Below are 25,252 nucleotides of genomic sequence, written 5' to 3'. Positions count from 1 at the left end.
GGACAATATGATTTTCTGCCGACTCATTGTATACGTTTGATACAGGTAGCAAAAAAAAAATTGCCATACCCATCTCGGGCAGTAAAGAGTTGTAGACGAGTAAAAGAGTCGAGTGATTAACGACTAACTCGATACAGTTTTGGTTTGCTTCGAATTAGTCAATCATAAGGAAGCAGTCGTCTCACACAGGTGCGAGTAAATGCCACCCTCGAAGTCAGACGTCGGAGACAGGCAAATTGGGCAGTGACGCGCGCGCGCGCGCGCACAGTCCAACTGCAGTTGTGTTGCGCGTGAGTGCACGAGTTGCTTTGTTGGTGTTTGTATCTATGTGTGCATAGAGTTAGACGAGGAGCCGCTGTATACACAAGCAAAGCTTCGAATCTCTCCTCATCCCCTCCTTGGCTATGTAACGCGTGCATCGCGGCTCGGCTAAGCTGCAATTGGAGGGAACGAAGGAGCGAGAAGAAGCTGCAGCAGAGGCGGTCAGCGCATGCGACTCTTGTGTATATACCTATATAGTTGGTCGTGCTTCTCTCTCTGTTGCATGGAAGGAAGGAAAAACAACGAGGAGAGCCGCAGCAGCACACGGCGGATCGCTGCACACAGCCAGAAGAGCAGCCGAGAGTCCTTATATAAAGTCCGCTGCTCATCCTCGCGTCGCACGAGAAAGACATATACTCTACTCCCTCGCGAGTGTGTGGCTCGAGACACGGCGGCTCTCGCGCGGCTCACTTACTAGTTATCTATTCGAGACTTTACTGCACTTGTGTGCTAGAAGCGATCGACGAGTTGCGTGCGCTTCTTCTCGCTCGCAGGAACAACGAGAGAGCAGGAAGAACGAGAAAAGCTGATTACATTTTCCGGCAAATTGGACTTTGGTGCTTTTCGTCTCTAGTCGAAGATGCGATAAGAGCCCCCGCAGGACTTGGAGTCTGAGTCGATTCGCACGTGCGCGCACAGGTCGCGAGGCGCGTCGTAGCCCCGCCGGGCCAAGTGCGCAAGCTCTCATCGACTCTCGCGGGCACTTTCTCTCCGCTGTTTCTCCGTTCGCTCGGTGGCGCCTCGAGAGAACATTTTTGTAATCTTCGATAGCAGTACATCCGAAGGGTGAGTACCGAAAATTCATAAAAAAAAATTATCAATAAATAAGAAGACAAAAGTGTGTGCGATAATAACGATCGTTGATCGCCATGGTCGATCGGCATAAAGATCGCGTGCGAAAAATTGAAAATCGGTCGTGCGGAAGCTGTACAAAGTACGCAGGCGGCGCGTCATTGACAGCGAAAGTAATTCACGGCGAGGGTATACGCACGCGGTTACGCGATTCGCATTATACCACCGCGCTGCGACATTGCGGCTGTCTCTCGTCTCTCTCGGCTCGCGATATCTTATACGGGAATTATCAATTATTATATGCGCGCAGCCAAGAGTACACACACACGAGAGAGAAGCCAAGTATAATCATCTCTCTCTCTCGGCTGCAGCGGCTATATAAGAACGTCACCTTCGCGCATGTAATATACAAACACATACGCGCGCGTTCGTAATACCGCGAGAGCTCAAAGGACAGAGAGAGACGCGCAGGTGTCTCACGTGTCACACTAACATAAACTTACAAGTACGCGACTACGAGTCTTGCGTTGCGTTGGTACAGGTATGTGTGACGCGTATACTACGTCGTCGTCGTCGTCTTCTCTGCGTTGAACTTTACCGTTGGCAATTTGGCAAAGTGATTCACGCGCAATATGCATCGAGCGAGTCTTCCCGCGCGCGCGCGTTTTTTACGTTATATGCCAGCAGCAGAAGCACCAGTTCGTTGATCTTTGTTATTACGATAGGGCAGACAGCCGCTGCGTGTATGCGTGTGCGCTGTGTGCTCGAACAAAGTGCGAAAAATGAGCCGACCGTGATTTAGCGAAAAAACAAAACAGAAAAACGGAGAAAAAAAAGGAGACGACGACGACGCGCCGGGATCCAGGCGGTGATTTTTCTCTTATCGTCGTAACAAGTCTCGCGCCAAGACAGAGAGATTGAGGCAAGGGAGAGGGAGAGAGAGAGAGAGAAAGAGAAGCGAATAATAATGTTATATAGACGCACGCGCATACACACTCGGGCTCGGGCTAAATATGGAGATGCGCGCAAAGTATATAAGAGATAATAATCGCGCGTGCTTCGAGCGCGTATACCGCTGAGATGCAGTACACACGACGCGTGTTCTTATATACATAATATAATATAAAATGAGTCAAGCTCGATGCATAGCTGCATAGCAGCAGCTCCTCTGTTGTCTTCTCGCTCTCTCCTTGTTGTCTAAGTATGTGCGTACTTATACATTATAGGAATACGTGCCTGATACATTGACTCATTATAATCAATGTCTCTCATCGTGGCGCGCGCGAGTCATCGGATTACGAGGCTCACTTATGGGAAAATGCATCTTTGTGTGACAAAAAAAGGAGAGAAAAGAAGAAAAGAAACGAAACTAATATCAGTCCGCTTATGGGCACATTTGTACCGACGCAACAAATCCGCGGGGGAACGTAACTTGCTACACGCGCGCAAAACATAATACAGTTGTCGAGAGGAGTAAAGCCCGAAAAATCGAGGGCCCGTTCGCGGACCCGTTCGGAGAGAGGATTGACATATTTATATTTTACGGTGACGTGCGCCGCGCTGCTCTGCGGCTTGTAAACAAAGTCCGTACGTACGTACGTACAGCAGGTATATAAAAGAGCGTGACAAAGGCGCCGAGAGCACGATTGAGCTGCGACGCCGAGATCCGATCGAGCTCCGCGTGCAACTGCAGCGCACAACTTGCATGCGATCGTGCCTCCGGTAATATATTACGAGCGCGGAGCATCGACGGAAGATCGCAAGCTCGAAACTGGAGCAGTAATCTGTTTTATTTTTTTCCTCTTTTCCTTTTTGTTCTATAAACCTCGGTTCGACGAAAACGAATCGATCGCGCGCGACACACGTTTTGCGACGTGCCGATCGTTGACGGAAAAAAACTTGTTGCTCTTATCAGCGTACTCACGTGTATATATAGCTCGCGAATCTCTCGGCGCGCGAGACACACACACACAAATACACAGGCCCATGGGTATATAATAATAAAAAGTAGAATCGGAAACGAGTTTTTTTTCTAACTTGTCATATTTTCATATTCGACCGCGATATCGGCATTGCTCAACAGCCTCTGCATGTAGATACATTTTTTACCGCCTCGTATACACACGTATGACGTACGATACATACTCGCGAGCGCATCGTCATTTGGTAAAAATTAAACGTGTGTATAAGTAGGTACGTGTGCTGCTGCTGCATGGAAAAACTTTTTGCAAGTGCACATACAGCAGCAGCAGCAGCAGCAGCTCGGGTCTGTGTGTATAGGCGCGCGCGCACGTCGCGTACGAATGATCATGCATCATGCAATCATTATACCCAAGAGATCGATTTGTCTGTGCACGCGCGCGCTCGCGTCCGAGAGAGAGAGAGAGAAAACATGTTTCTTCGGCTCCCACAGCTTTGCACCGCTGCATGTGTTCGAAACTATTACATCGTATATAACCCTTTTCAAGGCCACCCCCTGCCTTTTATCATACATAAAGTACATAACGCGTACTGCACGCGGCATACGCACAAACGTACGATATCTACTTTATAATATGTATAAAACTATATTGTTTGCCATTTTTCTCTATCATCGGGGCATTTGTATATAGCTCGAGCAGCAGCAGCAGCGTGTGTGCTTTAAAGAGCCATGACCGTTGCAATTTTCACGTCTGGCAGGCATCGATCTGCGGACGAGTTGCTGCCGCTGCTTCTTTGCACCGCTGCATCTAGATATTTTATCTCTCTCTCTCTCTCTCTTTCTTTTTCTCGTTCTCGGTGGTAACGAGCTCGAGTCATTGAAAAATAAAGAATTAAAAAAAATGGTTTATTTATAAATCAGCCGCGCACGACAAATTCTTATAATATTATATACGCTGCTTATACGTGTTGAGTGCGGGGGACGATGAAACGGCCGAGCGACTATTATATACATCCTAAGCGGATTCTCATAATACCAAAAATACGATTGCCGAGCTCGAGATGCGTAAGCTGCTGCAGCTCGGATACTGCCACGATGTTCGATCGCGAGAAAACATCTAGATATTCTAGGAAATTTTATTTATCTATCCTTTTTGTCATCCATCTGGCATTACGTTCACGCTCGCTTTTTAATTGCTCTCGAGCGACGACTCGGACGGGATCGATCGTTATAATCGCGAGGAATGTTTACGATATTGTTTGTTAGGAAACACGGCGAACCAAATGCATAACATGCATTCGTAAAACGCATGAAACGCAGAAAAAGTATGGAGTCGCTCGCGAGCTGGGAATCGAGAGCGGATGATGTTGTTATTGTCGATTTTTTTTCCGTGTATAAGTCGATTCTCACTCGACGCGTATACGCGTGTCGCGTCCGCTAATGAGCGGCTCAATTATCAAGAACTTGCGCGATCGGGGGCGGCCAAGGGATTTGTCGCGCATTGAAAAATGGTAATATTTCTAGCGAGCGTTACACACATTTGTCCTGGCGATCCTGCGCGCAGCGATTCTCACGGGGGCGCGCAGCAGACTCATACATATTGCATCCGTTCGCGCATACAAATAAAACGTGCTATATATAAATTTCCAGCGTACCTCGTCGGGTAGTAGTTGATATACACGTACAGACAGAGAGCCGTAATCTGCCGCGCATTTGTCACCGCGCGGCTCGAGCCACGAGTTCTATATTGACTTTATTCTTTCATAAATTTTCGAATCGAAAACTATCATCGACTCGTCATCCGATCGGCGCACGACGATTCTTTATCTCTCTATTTCTTTCTCTCTCTGCGGCCACTCGATCTTGGCGGGCTCGCATCTCTCGAAGGACACGCAGCAGCGCGCATCAAAGGACGTAGCGCGTATAATACGCGAGTTTTCCATTATAGATCACACTCATCATCGTCGTCGTCGTCGTGCGGTCTTTTCCATCATATCGCGCGTCGTGTGATGCATCCACAAGCTGTGCTGTGTGCCACCGAAGCCGCGATCATCATCGTTGTATATATAAAATACGCATTATTGGTTATTCTTAGGCTCGTTTACCGAGCGCCGATATTGCCCATAATTTAACGAAATATGATCGTTTTCTCTCTCTCTCTCTCTATAATAACCGATTGAAAAGCACATCTACCTGCGCGCGAGTTAATACGAATGCAGATAAGGAGGCACTTTTAATTATGCTAATTGCTCATTTATGATTGAGTTTTATGGCTTTTAACGTCAACCGCGCGCGAGCTTATGGATACACATACACTTTCAATATGCACACATAAAACTGCTGCCGCTCGCGAACATCTGTGCGTACATATCGCGCTTAATTAGTCACGTAAACATTACGAAAGCCATGTAGAAACAATATCGAAAAATAGAGTGATCGTCATACGACGCGGCACGTGGATGCACATACAGTTTTTCATCTTCGTATCGTTATTATTTTATATTTTCCCGACGGAATTTCCAGGAATGAATTTTCCTCGCGAGCTCGGCAATAGTAATAATCGACGTAATTATCCGTCGTCGTCGCACACATTGTCATGTGTGTCTTAAGATGCTCCAAGAGCTACACACTGATACACACGTGTGTTATCGTTTTTCGCGCGGCTCTTAGGTATACTACTATATAGCTACGAGTAATTATCGAGGCGAAAGTCATTTCACCGATCGTCCTTGGACGTTTTTAATGGTTTCTTCTCGCGCGGTTTGATGGCTCGACTCTCTGGACTTTTTGACCTCGCTGCGCGAGATCGCGCGAACGCCAAGCAGGCACAAAGAGAAATAATAAATCAACGCGTTCTCGATGATAGTACCCTGGACTGCACTGTGACTCGACTCGACGACCCTTTAGAGTTGGCGTCGTCTTCGTCCGCGTAACGAGGCTCTAAAAAAGTATCATCGCACGCTGATTGTTTTTTCATATATTCCGCGAAGCGATTGGGGCAGTGCAACAAGTGTTATGTAGCAACTCAGCAGCGGCAAGAGCAGTTTCGCTGATTGCTGGAAGAGTAAAGTTAGAGTGGCGGCACACAATTGCACACACAGTCAATTTGTAAAAGGGCAGAATTGATGGAAATGAAGTGGTCGTGGATTTATGGCATTATATAAGGCGGAATTTATATATATAAAAATCAAAGAAAATAGTTGTGCAATTCGCTCGACTGCAGCTACTACCACCCCTTCGGAAGGAGGCAAGGAGATAAAATTAAAGAGCTCGCAAACAGCGAAAAGCGGGGAAACGACTTCCAGTTTCACAATTAGCGCAGGATCACGGGTATTGCTATATACAAAGCTCGAGCGAGCGCGACGACGCTGCAGTAGGTATAATACTACACGAGGCGAAAAAGAGTCTGACTCTGCTTGTGCACGTGGGTTATGTTGCTGCTGCTACGTTGTCTTGATAAAACATATAATAGCAATGTGGTACTTATAATACAAGTTATAAAACACGGGGAGTAAAAGAAGAGTATAGCAAGGAATGCCGCAGTCGGTGGCGCATCGTCGCGTTAAAAGTCATCATCGCGAGATTCGCGTTTTCCATTTTCAGCGCGTCTCTCTCTATATATATTCTTGAGTAAAGTCGTCGGGGATCCACGCGAGCGGCACTCGTTGAAGATTACAAAGACTAGACCGAGCGCAAGTACATATATATAATCGATGCCACCGAGTGAGAGAGACAAAAAGTATTATATACTGTCCTAAGTAGATGTACAGCGGTAGCGGCTCGCTTACATTTATAAATAATATAGAAAGAGAAAAGGAGCAGGTTGCAAAAAACCGTCCGATTCGATTAAACGCGTGTATATACCTGTGTATATAATACGAGTCGTCGAGTTGCCAAAGATTTATCGACGCTTCTTTCTCTCTCTCTCTCTCTCTCTCTCTCTCTCTCTCTATCTCTCTCTATAAATAGCATAAGATACACACACAGACTGGGCGCTTAGCGATGAGCAGAAGAGCACAAGGAGTACATTCATGTATTTAATAATCTAATGAGATTAAGCCGATTTTTCTCCCTTCTCTCTTTGGGTACCTTCGCCGACCACACCGATCCTAATAGCCGACAAATCCCTCGCATAATTAGGCATTAGCTAGCTATCGTTTTCTCTCTTTATCTCTTTTTTTCCACCCGATCGGCACAGTAGCTTACACACCGCAGAGTAGGCTGAAGTTCTTCTATGCTGTACATATATATAGGAACGCCCGCGAGTGCGTCGAACCGTAGTAGGAAGGCAAGCGCGGGGGGGATCAATGCAACCTTGCGACAAGGACGCGCCACGTCTACATCTATTATTGTCGACGTAGTCGTCGTCGTCGTCGTTGCGTTTTTACTCCGCGTCTCTTTTTCGCGCCACAATTCTCCCGCGTGCGCAAGTGTACGCGTATATATACGCGAGAAAATCCCCTGGGTATTGTATATTGTGTATACGAAACCACAGTATGCGATATTTCGTTACACGCATCGATCAACGCATTGCCACTTGATGCATACCTGTATACGCATAACGAAAAAGTGTATCTCTCGACGAAGAAGAAGCGTGCGTGCGACTCGCTCGATTCGAGGGCGCAACAATAAAAAATTCAATCGCCAGCTCGTACCCAAAGACATCGCCGTTGCTTGCCTTACATCTCCTCCTGTCTTTCGAACATTAATAGTAGTATATGTACTTCTGCTTCTTTTTTTTTTGTTCTTTGCTCGTGATGTGTTCTTGTATATTTATAGTTGCCGGACGCGCGAAAATATGAAGCTTACCGCGCATCGATTTATGTACTAAGCGCGCGACTGCGGTCTATGACATTTATCAATTTTTCCGCGAGCGCACATAGATAGATCGCATTAAAAGCTCCATTGGTGCGCGAGTTAGCTAGGCTAGAGACGCACATAATAGCAAGTCGTAAATATGCCAGAGCGAGTATCGGAATGCGCGGCTCTAGCACCGCGATCTCAGCCGCAGCAGCGAAAGAGATTAAGCATCTTTAAGAAGATAATTCATATGTATATTCGATTGGCTATATGGGCTGAGGATTGAGGTATACGCACGAATCAGGCGGCAGCGAGATAGAGAAAAGCTCAGCACGCACTAGAGCAGCCGCACATGGATAGAGAAAGTCTCGAGAGTCGCGGGGCGCGGCGATCGATCGTCTCGCCGCAGCTCGACACTATCTACTTGTTCATCATCATCGCGCGCGCAGAGGTACTATACGATACGCTACTACATAAGATCGGCGCGTGCGGGCCGCTGCCGATGATCGCTGTAACTCACGAGTACTGCCTTTTAATATTATTAACATATAGCTAATCGAACCAGTGGATCGTTCCGTGGTATTAGTCAGACCTCCGCGGCCGCACTCGTGCGTTATAATGTGTGTGATATACGCTCGACACCTTATTTAATTACGTGCATATTTACGAGCAGACGTCGCGAGCGAGAAAAATAGAAGAAAAAAGTCCTCCGAGATGCGATGCTCGGTGTTGAGCTGACCTAGAAAACAATTGCGCGTGTTCTGTACGCGCCGAGGAACGTCTTCATCGGCATTTTTTCTTCTTCTTCGTGTCGACTTTATACAATGGCTCAACAATATTCATCGATCATAATTTTTTATTTTTTCAAGGGAAGCTAAATGTAGCGTATAGGCTTGACTTGTAGATCCGCGCTCCGAAGCCAACTCTTCGAGCCAATGACGTTCATAATATATAAGTATGGCGGCTGGTGCATTATAGGAAAAGGCGAAAATCCAGTTTTTTGTCACGAATTGCCGTCGCCGCCACCGAGTGCACTTGTTCGCGCGCGCGCGCGCTCGGAGTAGCTAGCCGCGATCAGAGACCGAGCGAATAAATAATTCATACGGGGCCGAGAAAAGGAGGCTCTTCTTCCTCTCTCGGACTCGTTGAAAACTTATCCGCTGATGCCTGCCCAGACCCCCGAGAGGGTCGACGAACTCCTCGTTTTCCTCTTCTCAGCGACGATGACGATGATCGCGCGCTAGACAACGCGATATAAATCGTCCGCACTTGACGCGATCGACTCCGATTATAAGCTCACCTACGATAATTGCCTGCCTTTTTTTTCTCAAATGAAAAAGAAAAAAATGTATGCTACTGCCACCGTCATTACTTATAACGGATCACGCGAATGGAATTTCCATGATACCGCGAGGTGTTATGCGTTACGAGTTGAGAGAATGCGTGATCTAACGCGTTCAGGCCGTATTGAAATTATCTCGTATTGCAGAAGACAGCGAAATTTGTCACTCGAATCCATTTCGCGCGGCTCTCTTCTATGACTCAATATATAGCGAATGAACTCATCGCGAGGCTCGCGTTTGTATAGAAAGCATACGCTTTGTGCGGATTTTTAATTCAAAACCAGACATTAAAATTGAATTAAACGATGCTGGATTGAATTTAAGGTGTACTTTTACTGGTAATCTTCGTTCGGAATTGAGAACTGATATATTTTTCTTTATAAACTGTATAAAATAAGCATGGAAGTAGATCATAGAAAAAATTTTATATTCTTCTAAAACCGAGTCTTACTTATGCAACTATATTTACTTTTTCACTTGTAGATTTACATATACATATCGACGGTCCCTACGAAGAGTAACACGTTTCCATTTAAATTAATACACAAACATGTTACTCTTCGTGGGGACCGTCGATATACTCGCCATCTAGTGGCAATGGGTGGGATTAATTATGATTTTATTTTCATGAATTCCATTTTCATTTCCAATTTATGTAACAGAGAAAGATTTTATGTAAACGAAAATTCAATCATAATTTAAGCCATCTTCCACCACTAGATGGCGAGTACCTTTATATGTAAATCTGTGAGTGGAAAAGTAATTATAGTTGCATATAAGTATAGAAGCATGACGATTCGAATTGATTTTCAAATGCTTGACAATGCCTCCACGTAGTCGACTCAAGCCCAAAGCCAACTCGAGCCAGCTGTATATGAAGAAAAGCTCGGAGGGAAAATTTTAATTACGCTCCACTAAGAAGTTGTAATCGTAACAAACTCGAATCAAGCGAAAGAGATAGAGAAAGAGAGACGCGCACTTGATTCTCGGAAAATCTACGCGGGAGACGCGTCCTTGGCGAGCACTGGAGTTTCTTCGGTCGCACCGCGCGCGCGCTTACATTTTTCAATTGAGTTTTTGCGGCAGGTGACGCGCGCGCGTTCGCAAGCCTCTTTTGCCGTAGTGTAGCATGTACTCTGAGCGTTGACTCGTTGGAAAAACGCGATCACGAGACGAACGGCAGTAGAAAAAAAAATGAAAAAAAAAACGAGAGAGAAGAGTAAGAAAATAATGGACAAAATAAATTTTACAGAAAATAAGGGAAAGGAAATATAACTCGTTGAGCGAGATATGTGACGGAATGCTGGGATTGATTAAGCGAGCGTGTGTAGTAAGTGCTGCGTACGTGAGCACGCGTGACGACGACAGTATGGTATACATACGGCGAGAATATATTTCAATGCCCCCGCAAGATCGAGCTTAAACTGCAATCAGAGATAAGAGAGCGAGAGAGATATTCGATCGCGAGTAGTTTTGCAAAAGCTGCATCATGAAGAGTGGAGGATGAAAAATTCGGTGTATCCGGCCTTAAATGATTTAGGCACTTTGGGATCGCGCAGGCGATAATCGATTTAGCAGATCAGGTACGATAAGGGACCCACCGATGATTTTCACTCTTCATGATTGCAAAAATGAAATAAAAAGGATGGAATCGGTATAATTTAATCCTATATTTAGATAAAAACAGGAGTCGCATTGGGTGGGAAGTGGAAGTAAAAAGAAAGAAGAAAGAAGAGGAGGAAGAAGTTGCCCATTAGAAACGAATTTCCGTAAAACTAATAATCGGCCGATGGTAGAGACGCAAAACACAGATACGCACTAAAGTCGAGTCGTAAAGTCGAGTAAAACATTAGCTTCGCTCAACGAGCCATAAAATATCGCCTCGTTATTGTTATTATTATGTTCGGAGGGGCTCTCTATACATACGCGCCATGGCGCTATACAAAAATCTAACGGATATAAATCCAGTGCAGCAGCAGCAGCAGCAGCAGCAGCAGCATCGGCAGACAGAAGCACATTGCCTCTTTCGTGTAATAACAAGCCGCCTGCAGCTATATGTTTATACGTGTTCCTTTTGCTTCACCGATTCTTCGCAGGGCAGCAGCCCTTTTATTTTGTCTTGTGTGTTATGTACTCGAGTTGGCCTTTTTTGAATGTAAAGTACATCGCGAAGACAGGCGCGAGCTTGACGCGAAAATCGATTCACGCCTGCGGGCAGAATCGCGTGCTACGGTTTACTTTTTTTTTACAAGCGAGATGACAATTTGACAAGCGATAAAGTAAAAAGAGGCAATTCTCCGATTAGTCACCTTTGCACTTTAAACTATGTAACTCGAAAATTTCAATGCAAAATTTATAACTCATTCGAACAAAACATACATACAATACAAAACGTGCCGAGTTTATAGGGAGGCACGAGATGGACGAGTAATTAAATAAAGAGTCGCAGAAGCTCATATATAAGCAGAACGACACCACACTTAATTACGGTCATTAGCTCGCAAGTCGTTCGCACGCAAGAGTGTAAAGTATAGTATGGCCACTGTTACTCCTGCTGCTGGTAGTATAGCAGCATATATAAAGCAAGTGGGAGAGCTTCAAAGTCTTTAATCTTCGGCGCTCGAGATACCTCACCTGAGATAAGATATGTCGCTACCTATATCCCCCTGTACACAAAGCCGCGTGCACAAGTGCAGCAGCAGTTGGGATTCCATCACATTTACGCGAATATATATCTTATCGACGACTCGAGCGAGCTTGAGAGAGAGAGACACACACATAAATGTGCACGATTCGATTTATTGCTGATTTTCAATTACTACTATTTCTCTCGAGACTCACTCTCGAGCTACGTGTATACTACAGTCAATGGACAAGCGCATCGATGCTGTGGATGCTACTGCTGCGTCATCATATCTCTATTATCGTCGCGAGGCATCGAGTTTCAATTAAAATCGACGTCGAGCGTCGAGCTCCAGATGCTATATAAACATACAACAATACAACGCGCGTTTCGCGCCCCATAAAAGCTAGAAAAAAATTAGCGTGCACCTGTATAGCTATGCCGATGCTAATTTGGCACGTGCGCGACACAACGCGCGGTTTGCATCAAACTCGCGCGCGTCAAAGACAATCACGTCTGCGAGCTGACTCCAAGGCCAATATAGCAGCTCTTTCTCCACGATATTATTGAAGGCATAAATCCGAAAAGACTATAGAGAGAGAGAAGAAAATCGCGCGCGGCTACTGTAAATCAGCGCGTGGCCGTCGTCGTTGGTGCGTAATCTCGTATACGTGTATATATGCAGCTATGCAGTACTGAATGATCGAGTTGACGCTGGTTATAATATAATGTGTGTACAGAGCTCCTCTGCGAGTCGCGAATGTCTCGCGAGTGCGGCAGGAGAGAGAGAGAGAGATAATAATCGCTAGGCAATTTGTACTCTCTGTATAGGCTTATACAGCTGCTGCAGCACACGGCAGGCGGCTACTTAGCATAATTTTCTAGATGCTGCCTTACGCTCGATTAGACGCGCGCGTGCAATGCATGTATAGTATATACTATACAAGATAGCTCGTTACCGATAATTGGAGTCGATCGATTGTGTCGTTAATAACCGCACGCGAGTCCCTTATGTTTATCCGTGGGGGCCGATTATGAGTGTTGAATGATAGTGATTACGTATTTATAAACGCGCGCCACGGGGGGGACGATAAAGCGATATCTCTCTCTCCTGAGCGATTTTTGTGCCTTTACATACATAACTCACGCGCCGGCGCGGACGCGAGTGATTGCAGCTTTTCGCGCGCGAAGGATCGGTATATCGCGAGCGCGAATATATGTAATCCTCCCGAGATTATGTAAAAAAAAAAACAGTACTTCTGCGGTCTAAGCTTTGGCGAGCTCACAAGAGTAGACTCTATAGTAGTAGTAAGGGAATTTCGACGAGTAGAGAGACGCGGCACTGGAGCCTTTGAACCTCGACACCTGAATTATGACGTCACGCGCGTTTCGCGCGGCGGCAATTACCGTCCTCGAGAGACTCTCTGCTGCTGCAGAGCTATATAAACGCGATTACAAGTATTTTCTATTAAAGAAAAAGATTGCGTTTAGCGTTGCTGAGCATTAGCCGCCCAATCCATTAATTCCCACGCCGCGCGCGCCGACTATACTACTACTATAAACGGCCCACGCGCGTGTATGACTTATTTTTCCGTTTCGCGAGAGAGATACAACAATGCGAATGAATAAAAAAAAAAAAAAAAACGAAAAATTATCTGCCAGTGTCAATCGCAAATCCCCTCACTGCTGGCCGTGTGCGCGGGGTTATGGTGACGTGAATTAAAGCTTCCGCGATGGCGTAATAGCTTCTTACTTCTTCTCACGTGTGTCTGTGTGTGTGCACTTGATGCAAAGCGTATTACATATATGTATGCGCACCGACTCTTACGTCGAAGGTTACGCGAGCGCAGTTATAACCTTGGCATTGCGGTTGGATCGAGTCGTGGCGCGCGACTTTCTCTCTATATATACTGCTGCAGTTGCTGCTGATGCTGCTTTATACCGTTCGCGTGCAAGTGTCAACTACTTTATTAAACGCCTATAGGTCGCCTATATGATGTGGAGAAGATATCGCCTGTGCTGTATATATAATTGTCGCGTGTTTTACGCGTCACGTCTCAGCTATTACGATGTTTTATCGCTTCTCTCTCCTTTGGCAATATAATATATCGCTATATTTGCGTACACACAGGTTGCAGCAGCAGCAGCAGCGTCCTCGAGGCTAGAGTAGTAATTACGCATGCACACACAGCAGCGAGAATTTTCACGCGCACACATATATATAAGAACGATCGAAAATCCAAGATGAATATCTCTCATATATAGCAGCAGCAGTGGCGCGCCGGGGATCGTTGCGCAGAGCGCACATCACACGAAGCACTGCACAGCTCGTTTACGCGTGCGCTCGTAAATCTGCACTTTGTCGCGCCATAGAGAGCGCATAGCACGTGTGTGCGCGAGAGAGCTGGCGCAGCGCAGCGCATCTACGGACACCGCCGCCACGACGTTATAACGATGATGATTTTTACCTCTTCCTTTACTCACTCTCGCGCCTCTTCTTCCTCTCTAGCCTGTGTGTGTAACTAGCTTGAGCGAGCTTTGATTTTTTTTTCTTCATCCCATGATCTCAACGTGTGTGTCGCGCGCTTACAACTACGGGACACATAAACAAGCACGAGTCGAGCTCTTTTCTCTCTTCTCTGTCTCTCTCTCTCTCTTGGGCTCAGCTATGTCCTATGAATTTTATCTGTATCGCACTGGAATTTCACGCAAATATACACGCTGGTCTCTCTCCACTTGTGCGCCCACAATTGAGAGATTTGAGCTCTACATGCACTCCGAGTGCAGGCGCGACTCCGGAATATAATGCCACAATCTGAGAAATGAGCTTATGCGCATAAAGCAAAAGCGAGCAAAATATAATCTTCCTCTCGCTCTCGTCGTATGCAAAACAACGGAGAGAAGAGAGCTAGCGCATATCCGACCGGTCGATCTCTTAAAGACTTGGACAATGTAGCTAGATAGAGCAGCAGCAGCAACCCCGCATACGTATAAATATATACCTGTGTTTTTAGCCTAGGCGATGTTCGCGCATTGTATTACATACACACAAATATATGCGTTTTTCCGGCTATATAGTATATGTATAAAGAGAGAAAATAAGATGTATCTTTCGCTAGCGAGCGAGCCTTTACACAGTGGAACTCGCTCTTTACGAGATTATTTTTCCGCCCAATCTTCGTGGAGCATATATTTAAGCCAAACGGTATTTTCTCAAAATTATCTCTATTCCTATACCCCCTTTTGCAGAAATCGATTTAAGTAAGCGATGAGAGAGAGGCTGCAGTATTATGCTCGAATCGTGTCAATCAGCTGGTAATAATACACACTTGCCCGCGCGCATGATAATATACAACAAGGAAGTTGTATACGAGGCCGACCTCACGTTTCTCCTGCATCCTATATAGGATACGTGTGTATACAACGACAACTTGCATAACAACAACCGAGGGGAATGTAAGAAATACCGAAGCGGTGCAACTCTCTTTCTTTCTCTCTCTCTCTCTCTCTCTCTCGCTCTCTTCCTCAACTTCGTGTTTTCCGTAGGCGTATGTAAGTTCCTTTGACATCTTGCATACGTATAGATACACATGCGATATACATACATCTATACGTAAAAGTCTCACCTCGTTTTTACCCGGTGCAGTGCACGCGCGCGACACGCGAAAAAAAGTCAAAAGATAGTCATCGTAGCTTGTCCCATTGGACTTTTCTAGTTAGATGAGTATCTCTCTCTCCGTGGCTGGAGTCTCTGTGTGTGAGCATCGCGCTTTAGGCGAAACGATTAGAACGACTGAAAATGCATATTCTTAGTTAGTTAGTGGTGGTAGCGACTGTAGCCTAACATTTTTTCGGGCGTCAAATACCGATCACGAGTTGTGTGCCACTTTGCGGCCGCCGTTATAATACAATCTGCGTCAAATTGACCGACCGTACAATGTTAAAAGCGAATTTTAAATCGAATGCAGATTTAATTTAAATTTCGATTTTTATTCAAGTTTTTTGTATATGAAATTTTTGTTAAAAATTTATGTATGAGTTCTGGTTCATTTTTTTTACATTAACTGTATAATGATATAATCACATAAATTATCGATAATTTAAACATTTTGATTAAAAATCAATGATCATTTAGTATTCGCGTTAATTATACAAAAAATTATATGAAAATTCAATCATAATTAAAGCCAGATTTCACTACTAGATGGCGAGTACCTCTGTCTTTAAATCTCTGTAAGTGACACAGTCAAAATCCTATATATTACTTTTGGAAACTTTTTAAACGTTCTTGCTTCCTCAATTGTTATGATTTCGATTTAAAATAAAAAAACATATATATGCATATATATACATATGGGTCATATCAGAAATGAGTTGATAGGTCCAAACATGACCTATTAACTAAATGCATTTCTTAAAAGTTCATGAAAAAACAAAACTTTTCATGCGTTTAAAAAGTGCCATGGTTCCTTCCTTCAAAATCTACAGCTGCTCGAAGTTAGAATCTGAAAACTAACTTTTTTCTCCATAGGCCCAATGTAGCTCTGAAAAATAAATCAAACATATTATTTTTATGTATTTTTTGATAAGGAATTCATTGGTGATATGTAAAAAGTGATTCAGATACTCTTACACCATTAAAAATAAAAAAAATGTATTTTAGGCCCAAAATAGATGTGTTCGTCCTCTTGGATTTGCCTAAAATTAATAGAGTATCATTACAACATCAAATTAAAGTCCTCTACCAAGTGGCATTATCGGTTGGCCAATATCAAGGAAGATATACTATGAAATGTGTCTATCATTCACTTTTACATCATGATAGACTGAATGTCGACTATCAATACTGCCTAGAGCAATGAACAGCATTAAAAGCAAGCTAGAAACACTAATTTATCTTTTTAAAATCCAATCACAAGTACTTTCTGCACAGAGTTCATATTCAATACCACCCCCTAAACCATGGCCCTAAATTATGTGAAATTTTACATCATTCCGAATATAGGGCCAGTAAATGAGCTAGACAGTAATTTTGACCTCTCTAACTATACGAAGGTCATCTTTCAGAACTAAGGTACTCGATTTTTACTTGTAGAATATTCAAATCTTAGTTGCAGCTTCGCTATAACAATAGTTGCACACGAAAATCGTAATAGTAAAATAAAGTGTCCCCTCCGTGATCGACAAGTTTTCGAGCTAGCACTTTTTGTTTTTGACTCTGGTGGCATAAAAACGTTCGTTTTTACAAACAATTTTTGTGGGTGATTGGAAAAAAAATTTTCAACTTTGTTGTCGACGTGAAATTTGATAAAAGTACGATTTGTCCTCTCCGTGAGTGTCCCCTCCGTGACAAATTTTTATGTTTGCAATAAGGAAATAAACGGATTAGATGATGACCGGTAAAAAGTAAATATTCCATAAAAAAACAAAGAATCAAGTGTCAGAAACTACGGGGGTCCGGAAAAATTAAACTAAAAACTAAGAAAAAAAAACTAAGAAAACAAGTTTTTCAATTTTTCCAATATTGCCCATTTTACCCACTCCAAATATCACACTTTTGAAATAATGCACCATATACATATATCTATTATCTATCACTATATAGTTGTAAGAGTCTCCACACCTGATTTCCATAGCTCCTCCACATTTACCAAACTTTTTATGGCTCGAATTATGTACAGTAAAGATTAGAAAGAGTAAAATTGTCAATGAACATGATTCTATTATATTCTTGAATTATTTTGAATTAAATATATCCATGACCAGTTACACGGTAGTGTATTCAAGACGAGAAGGTTATTTTGAATTAAATAAATTATGACCGATTACATTACTGTATTTAAGGCGAAGACGCAGAGATGATATTTCCATGTACATGATTATATTCTATTATATCTCAACATCTAATATTGTTTAAAATTTAAATATTTCATAAATATGCCTCATAATATTCTTACAACTTCTTACAATTTCTTTGAAAAAATCTAAAACCGAGCTGGGGTTAGCGAGCGAGGAATGACGCTAGTAATTGTATGAATCAAAGGTTTTAATATATTTTATAATTTAAATGAATTGAAATTATTTCTAAATACAGTATTACTATTAAATTTAAATTTATAAGTTCAATATAATAAACAATTAGCATTAGATATGTAAAACGAAACCGTGAAAATTAATTTGAATTAAAAAATTTAATATAAAACAACTCAAATCACATTCATTTTAATAATCTCACATTAATCTAATTTCATATCTCAAAGTAAAATATACTTTCTTGACTTTTACATTAATTTAAATATTAATACTTTTAAAATTGTCATTCCTGTGACTAACGGCCAGTGCTGCCATGTATAGATAGCGTTTTGTTTAATCTTCAATAACTTGTATAAGAAATAATAAAGAGAACAACAACGTGTCCTCAAGCTTGTAATGCTTACTGGTAGTAAATTATAATCCTCGGCTAAATTATGACGGATGAGTTGTTTTTGCAAACATCGGTTATAAATAAATATTACACATACGGCGCACGCGACGAAGCTAAGTTGAAAAATATGAGCGGTGCGCAATGCGTAAATAATGAGTAAGAAACAAGGAATGTATTCTTTTTTTTTGGATTTTCATCAGTTTTATGCATCTAATACGCGCACCGAGTGCCTATCGAGAGGATATAGAAATAAAAACAGAGTCCTAGTATGCAAGATGGTATGATGAAGATGGATAGCGAGTTTCGTTTAACGATGACGAGAAATATACGAGAGAGGGGTAGGAGGAGAGGCTCATGTGCCATGCATAGGTGTCGGCGCGTGTAAATGCCTTTAATTGAATGTTCTTGAAACACTTGAGGATAACGACCTCCTTAAACGCGCGTTATAATAACTTTGCGCGCGCGCGTTTAAGCGAGCAATAGTTGTTAACGCAGTTCTTACACGCACGAGATTATATACGGGCTGTTGTGCGTGTGCAGCGCGTGCGCGAAGAGAGAAAGACATGGGTTATTATTACACGGTGCTCTCAGCAACATTGCACGATTATTGGCGATCGCGACGACGATAATGTCGATGATGAATCAATCATAATTTTCCGCAAATTTATATAATGTTAAACTCCCGGTATGAATGAGCGATTACAATTATTATTGCCTCCATCAAAACTGTTATTTTCATATTAAACCTTTTTTGTGTTTCTAGGTACTTTTTTGGGAAAAAAATATCGTTACTTCGACGTAAATTACATAGAGGCGCATCACCACCATGCTGCAATTACAGTACTTGTTCTGCGTATGGCTCGCAGCGGCCGTACTACTTTTCCGACCTGCTCAGTCCAGTAAGTGGCAAATTCATTTAATAAATTACAAAATAGCGATTAGCTGTTTCGCTGGAGCTTGTTGCATGCATTTCATTACATCGTCGACACCTCCTAGATCTCGCGCACAAGAGAAGTGTGTGTGTAGCTATTAAATTTTCTCGACTTCTTTTTTTATTTTAAATAAATATATATGGGGTGCACATGAAAACTTTAAACGTAATTAAAATTCGCTCACGCGATAAATTCAACTGATTAGGTACAAACACATATAGGTATATATATCGCGACTTAGCGATCTCGCGAAACACAGCTGTACGCGCGGCCAAAGCATCAAGCCAGCGTAGGCCAAAGAAGAAGAAGCAGCAGCAATGGCAAAGCAGCTTTGCTAAAGGGAGGCAGCACACATCCAGGGCGCGCCATGTATTTCTCTCTTTCGCATCGGCCAATTACCGGTAGGCGTTTGCACGCGTCTCATAGGATAACTAGTAGTAGTAGTAGTAATAGTCGTAGTTGTTGTAAAGCCACGTAGCGTACGTGCCCACCGTGCCACACCACGTAGGATATACCCTTCGCGTAGCAGTGCAGTGTACTTGTCGTCAAACTGGTTTTGCCCTCTCTCGCTGCGCGCACGAAGCTTTTTTACCGCAGACGCAGTAGACACTGAGTGTGTTTGTATATACATTTTAAAAGGAGGAGAAAAAATAGCAAAAGCTTTTATAGAAAAGAAAAGAGAAAGATTACGTCCATGGAATCTGATATAAGAGAAGAAGAGGATTATTGGATATACATGGCCTACCATCGACTAGACATCTTTTTTCGTTTCTTGGGTAGTCCACCTTTTTTGCTCATCGGTTGCATCAAATACCCCCACGAGCATACATATTCACTCGAATATCCTTTTTCGTTCAACAAGTTTCGTTTGTGACTTTCATCATATGTCATCTCTCATACTACCACAAAGTGCACGGGATTAGTTAGCGATATAACGATATTCTATTTTTTGTGCTTTACATGTTTGCTTCACAAGTTAAAAAAAATTGAAATATTTCTCTTGTATGATATGAACGTTCAAATTTACATGATTTTATTTTTATTACAGATGACTACGACTATGAAAACGAAATAAATGACTTTTATCGCAAAGACGGCAGCAATCAGCATCATTCAGGAAACAGTGGCGTTTCATCTTTCAGATGCCAACAAGAAGGATTTTACGAAGATCCAAACGATTGTCGAACATTTTACAGATGCGTTGACTGGGGAAACGGAATGCCATTGACCCCATTCAAATTTGAGTGCGGTATTGGTACTGTATTTTCAATGAAAAAGGGAAACGTTTGTGTTCGACCGAAAGATAGTGGTCGACCTAACTGCTGTGAGCCTGATAACGAGATAGAATCGAATGAACCTGGAGGTGGCAGTGACGAATGGAATCAAGAGGTTGATATCCCACAGCAACCTCAACCGAGTTATCCACAAGAACCTCAAAGCCCCGAACGACCATATCCACCAACGCAACGACCAACTCCACAGAGACCTACTTATCCATCGCAGAGGCCTCCGGCTTATCCACCCCAGAGGCCTGAAAGTCCAGATTATCCTTATCCAGGGTATCCTCCACCACAAGAACCAGAATTACCAAGTTACGCCACTCAAAGTACTCAGAGGCCTCAAAAGCCTACGTTCCCGCCAACACAGAGACCTACATATCCATCAACTCCCCAAAGACCCAGTTCTCCATCAACTTTCCCGTCAACGCCTCAAAAGCCTAGTTCGCCATCAACTTTCCCCACAACGCCCCAAAGACCTAGTTCACCGTCCACTTTTCCGACAACTCCACAGAGGCCAACTACTCCACAGCAAACTGCTCGACCAACAACGCAACAACCAAGACCAACTCAACCAGGTTTGGTTCCGGAGCAACCTACGAATAAACCAGTTCAACCCGGTCTATTCCCACCATCACCAACCAACAGACCATTCCAACCTAGTCTTCCTCCTAGGCCAGGTTCTCAAACTCAAAATCCTTCCAGTCCATCTCACGGTTGTGACAGCACTGGCGGATGCGCTTCATCTCCAGGATGTTCACAAGAAGGTTTCTTCCCAAATCCTGAAGATTGTCACCAATTTTACCGATGCGTATCTGAAGGTGATCGTTTAGAAAGATACGATTTTTCGTGTGGTTCTGGAACAGCATGGGATCAAGACCTTCAAACCTGTAATTATGAAGATAGCGTGGCAGCTTGTGGAAGTGGAGGAGCTGGATCTGGATCCAGCCGTCCTCCAGGCCCAGGTCCACAACCTGGAACTGGAAGCTCACCACAACAACCTTCTTATCCACCTTCCGGACCATCTTATCCTTCGCAAGGACCATCATATCCAACTCAACAGCCATCTTATCCATCACAGGGACCATCATATCCAACACAGCAACCTTCTTATCCATCACAAGGACCGTCATATCCTTCATCTAGACCACCTCAAACTCCAAATCAAACACCTTATCCCCCAACCCGTCCAACTCCTCCCCAATCACGTCCTACACAAGGTCCATCTAGTACAAATGGACCATCTTATATTCCTCCTCAGCAATCTTCGACAGGTCGTCCATCATCAACGGGCCGACCAACTTATATTCCTCCTCAGCAATCTTCAACGGGTCGCCCACCATCAACAGGCGATTCAGGTTCTCCTGGTGCTCCTGGTACAGGTGGCAATCCTTGTTCACCATCTGGTCCTGCTAGTGCTTGCACCGATGAAGGCTTTTTCCCTAATCCAGATGACTGTCACAAGTTTTATAGATGTGTTAATGAAGATGGATCTTTTGGCCGATACGATTTCCAATGTGGACCTGGCACTGCTTGGGATCAAGAATTACAAACGTGCAATTACGAAAATGATGTTGCAAGTTGTGGAGGTTCTGGAAGTACTCCACCTCAATCTGGCTTAGCTCCAGGAAATCAACAAGGCCCAGGAACAGGATATCCTGGATCTGAATCAAGCCCAAGTGGACAAACACCAGGGTCTGGAACAGGACCAGGAGGTTACCCTGGACAGCAACCTCCTCAGCAACAACCAGGAGGTTATCCAGGTCAACAAAATCCTCAGCAACAACCAGGAGGTTATCCAGGTCAACAACCAGGATCTAGTCCAAACCCACCTGAATCTAGTCAACCTACTCAACAACCAGGTGGAGGTTCTACAAGACCACCTCAGTCACAAAGACCTGGAGGAAGCGGTTCTTGTCAAGAAGAAGGATTCCACCCACACCCAAATAACTGTAAAAAATTCATTCGGTGCGTCAGTAATGGTAGAGGATTTACCAAGTACGAGTTCGATTGTGCTCCAGGAACAGCTTGGGATCAAAATTTATTAACGTGCAATTACATTCATCTGGTAGAATCATGCGGACAACAACAAAATGAAATTGAACAAGGAAGTCCGCCACCATCATCAGGAGGCCAAGAAGGTACGTCTGGTTCTCCGCCGGTAGGTAGTTCAACTGAACCACCGGCAGGAGGTTATCCCACAAGACCTCCTGCGGCAGAATCGTCTAGCCCACAACCTTCTAGTACAGAAAACCCTGAGGAACCTGAGACAACTAAAGAACCTGGTTCTACAGATTCAGAAAGTACGTCAGAAGCAGGAGCACCTTCATCAACCACACAAGCTCCTGGAAGTGCTCCAAGTTCTTCTACTGACAGCTCTAAACCAGATTGTAATACCCCTAAACCCAATAATACAATTGTATGCAATGAAGCAGGATTTTATCCACATCCAACTAGATGCGATAAATTCTATCGATGTGTAGATAATGGCAGAGGATTCAATGTATACCACTTTGATTGCCCACCTGGAACTATTTTCGATCCCAGTCTTGATGTTTGTAACTATCCAGAATCTGTTTACCCAGCAAGAAATTGTGAAACAGGAGATTCAACAAGTAGTTCTCAAGAGCCCTCTCAAAGTCCTTCCCCTACAACTCAATCATCTGTAACCACAACAAAAGCACCAGAAGGTTCTACTACCCCGAAAACCGAAGGAACAACTGCTGGTGGTAGTCAAGAATCGACTACTTCTCCTTCAGTTGAAGGCACGACGTCAGAAAGTGCTCCGGAGGGGTCAACTATGAATCCTGAAGCAACTACAACTGGAGCAGAAGCTACAACTATGGCTGGTGAGTCTACCACAGTATCGGGAGAAATGACCACAGCAGGTAGTAACATGGAAACTACAACTCAAAGTGCAACAGAAGCAACAACATCTGCAAATGCAGAGACGACAACTGCAAATCCTGATCAACAGCAGACTACGACAGCCGCTTCAAACCAAGAAACGACTCCTGCAGGAACAACAGACTCACAAGAATCAACCACACAATCGAGCTCTAGTGATAAGCCGCCATCTATAGAAAACTGTCCGACTTTAGCAAATCTTACCGACGAACAAATAGTATTAGTTTGTCCAACTGGTTTCAAGAGACATCCTAAATTGTGCAATTTGTTCTACCAATGTTCATCAGCTGGAATGGAAGTGAAGATTTTACTTCTTCAATGTCCTGAAGGTACCATTTTCGATGAAAAAGAAAATAAATGTTTGTCAGAAGCAGAAAGTTCCATGCCATGTATGGGAGGTATCGCCGATAAAAGAACTACAAGAAGGAGGCTTGCTGGACAACAGTCTTCCAATTTGGTAAGTTGATATTTTATTTTTACTTTTTAAGCGCAGAACAAGTAAAAGTTGTTTTAATTTTCATTTTACATTAACAGATTGAAGTATCGACAAAGCCTCTGTGCCCGGAAGAAGGACATTTTCCTTACAAAGATGGCTGCAGTAATGTATTTTACAAATGTGAACGGGACTCGAGATATGCTCTGCAAGGATATCTATACAAGTGCCCAAAAGATTTCGTTTACTGGTCCGTATCGAGACGATGTGAACGAGCGTCCAGATTACCCATGTGCGCCGGTATGTCAAACGAAACCGAAGAAGAGAATGAAGCATGGGCAAATCGATGGGAAATACCAATTGAAGACCGCAATTTATCTGCCAGATCGATACGTCTTTAAGTTGTTATAAGTTTTTACAGTCACGATAAAATGAGTTTACATGAATCTTAGATGTTTTCAATCAAAATTTGCTGTTAATTATAATAAGGGTTCAAAAAGTACTTGAATTTTTAAAACTTTTTATATTTACAATTAGTCTGTATAAGAAAGTGAAAGTTGAAAAACGTTGTTTTCGAAGAAAAAGTAGTAGGTCTTTTCCAACGCCACAATTTGAAGTTTTTTGTCCAGTAAGATTCGTAAAAACATTTAAATACATTGTTTTAATATTTTAATTTATAGATCTTCAACGCTTAGCTTTTGTTATTTTTAAGTTGCCTTTCGCAAGATGTTGAGTCATCCGACGAGTTATTATAACAATATTTTAAACTGTTTACATGCATTTTTGTACGTGTTCTTCGAAAACAAATTTTTCTAACTTTTACAGTCTAATCTTGTAATTGTAAATATGAAAACTTTTAAGACTCACTTTTGATCCCTTAAGTGTTAGTTCTGCTTTGAAAATCAAAATCCATTGAAAGTAAAGCAATGATACAAAATCAAAAGATACCAAATCGTAAATGTGAAGTCAGGTGAAAATGTAATGGTACTTGTATCCGAGTCATAATTATGATATCAAATAGTTAAGAATGGAACATTTATAATATTTACACTTTTAAATACTTTTGATATGTTATTTCTTAAAATAAGTGAAAATTGTGCCGGAAAATTTATAGACAACAGGTACAACAAATGAAGCAATAAAGACGGCGATATTTGCTTACATTAATTGTAAAATTACGATTAATAGATGAGCTTAACGATGCAATGCAGTATTGCAGAAAATCCGTGCGCGTATGTTTATGTCAATGTGAATTAAAGTACTCACTTGTATATATACTGCAAATTATTTAGATAGGACAACAATGTTTAGATTTAAGAATTTATAGCAAGTAATAACAATGATTAATAATAATAAACTAGGACAATAACGAAGAAAATTAATATTAGTTGCGTATAAGTACAAAATAAATACTTATTAACGTGGCTACGCTTTTCTCTTTTATTAATCTTAATTATCAGTAAAAGTGTGAAAATAAAA

General features: G+C 42.8%; 1 protein-coding gene across 1 annotated transcript; it reads left to right on the top strand.

The window, feature by feature from the left end:
* Positions 1 to 707: 707 nt before the first annotated feature.
* Positions 708 to 25,252, top strand: LOC106656914 (trithorax group protein osa-like). Its single transcript, XM_014378098.2, has 4 exons — positions 708 to 1,107; positions 18,988 to 19,123; positions 20,205 to 23,797; positions 23,875 to 25,252. The coding sequence occupies exons 2-4, from the start codon at positions 19,051 to 19,053 to the stop codon at positions 24,172 to 24,174; spliced, it is 3,966 nt and encodes a 1,321-aa protein (XP_014233584.1). The 5' UTR covers positions 708 to 1,107; positions 18,988 to 19,050; the 3' UTR covers positions 24,175 to 25,252.

Source organism: Trichogramma pretiosum, unplaced genomic scaffold (assembly GCF_000599845.2).
Source record: "Trichogramma pretiosum strain Unisexual culture from Peru unplaced genomic scaffold, Tpre_2.0 scaffold14, whole genome shotgun sequence".
Taxonomy (NCBI): Eukaryota; Metazoa; Arthropoda; class Insecta; order Hymenoptera; family Trichogrammatidae; genus Trichogramma; species Trichogramma pretiosum.
This window is presented reverse-complemented; position numbering and strand designations above follow the sequence as displayed.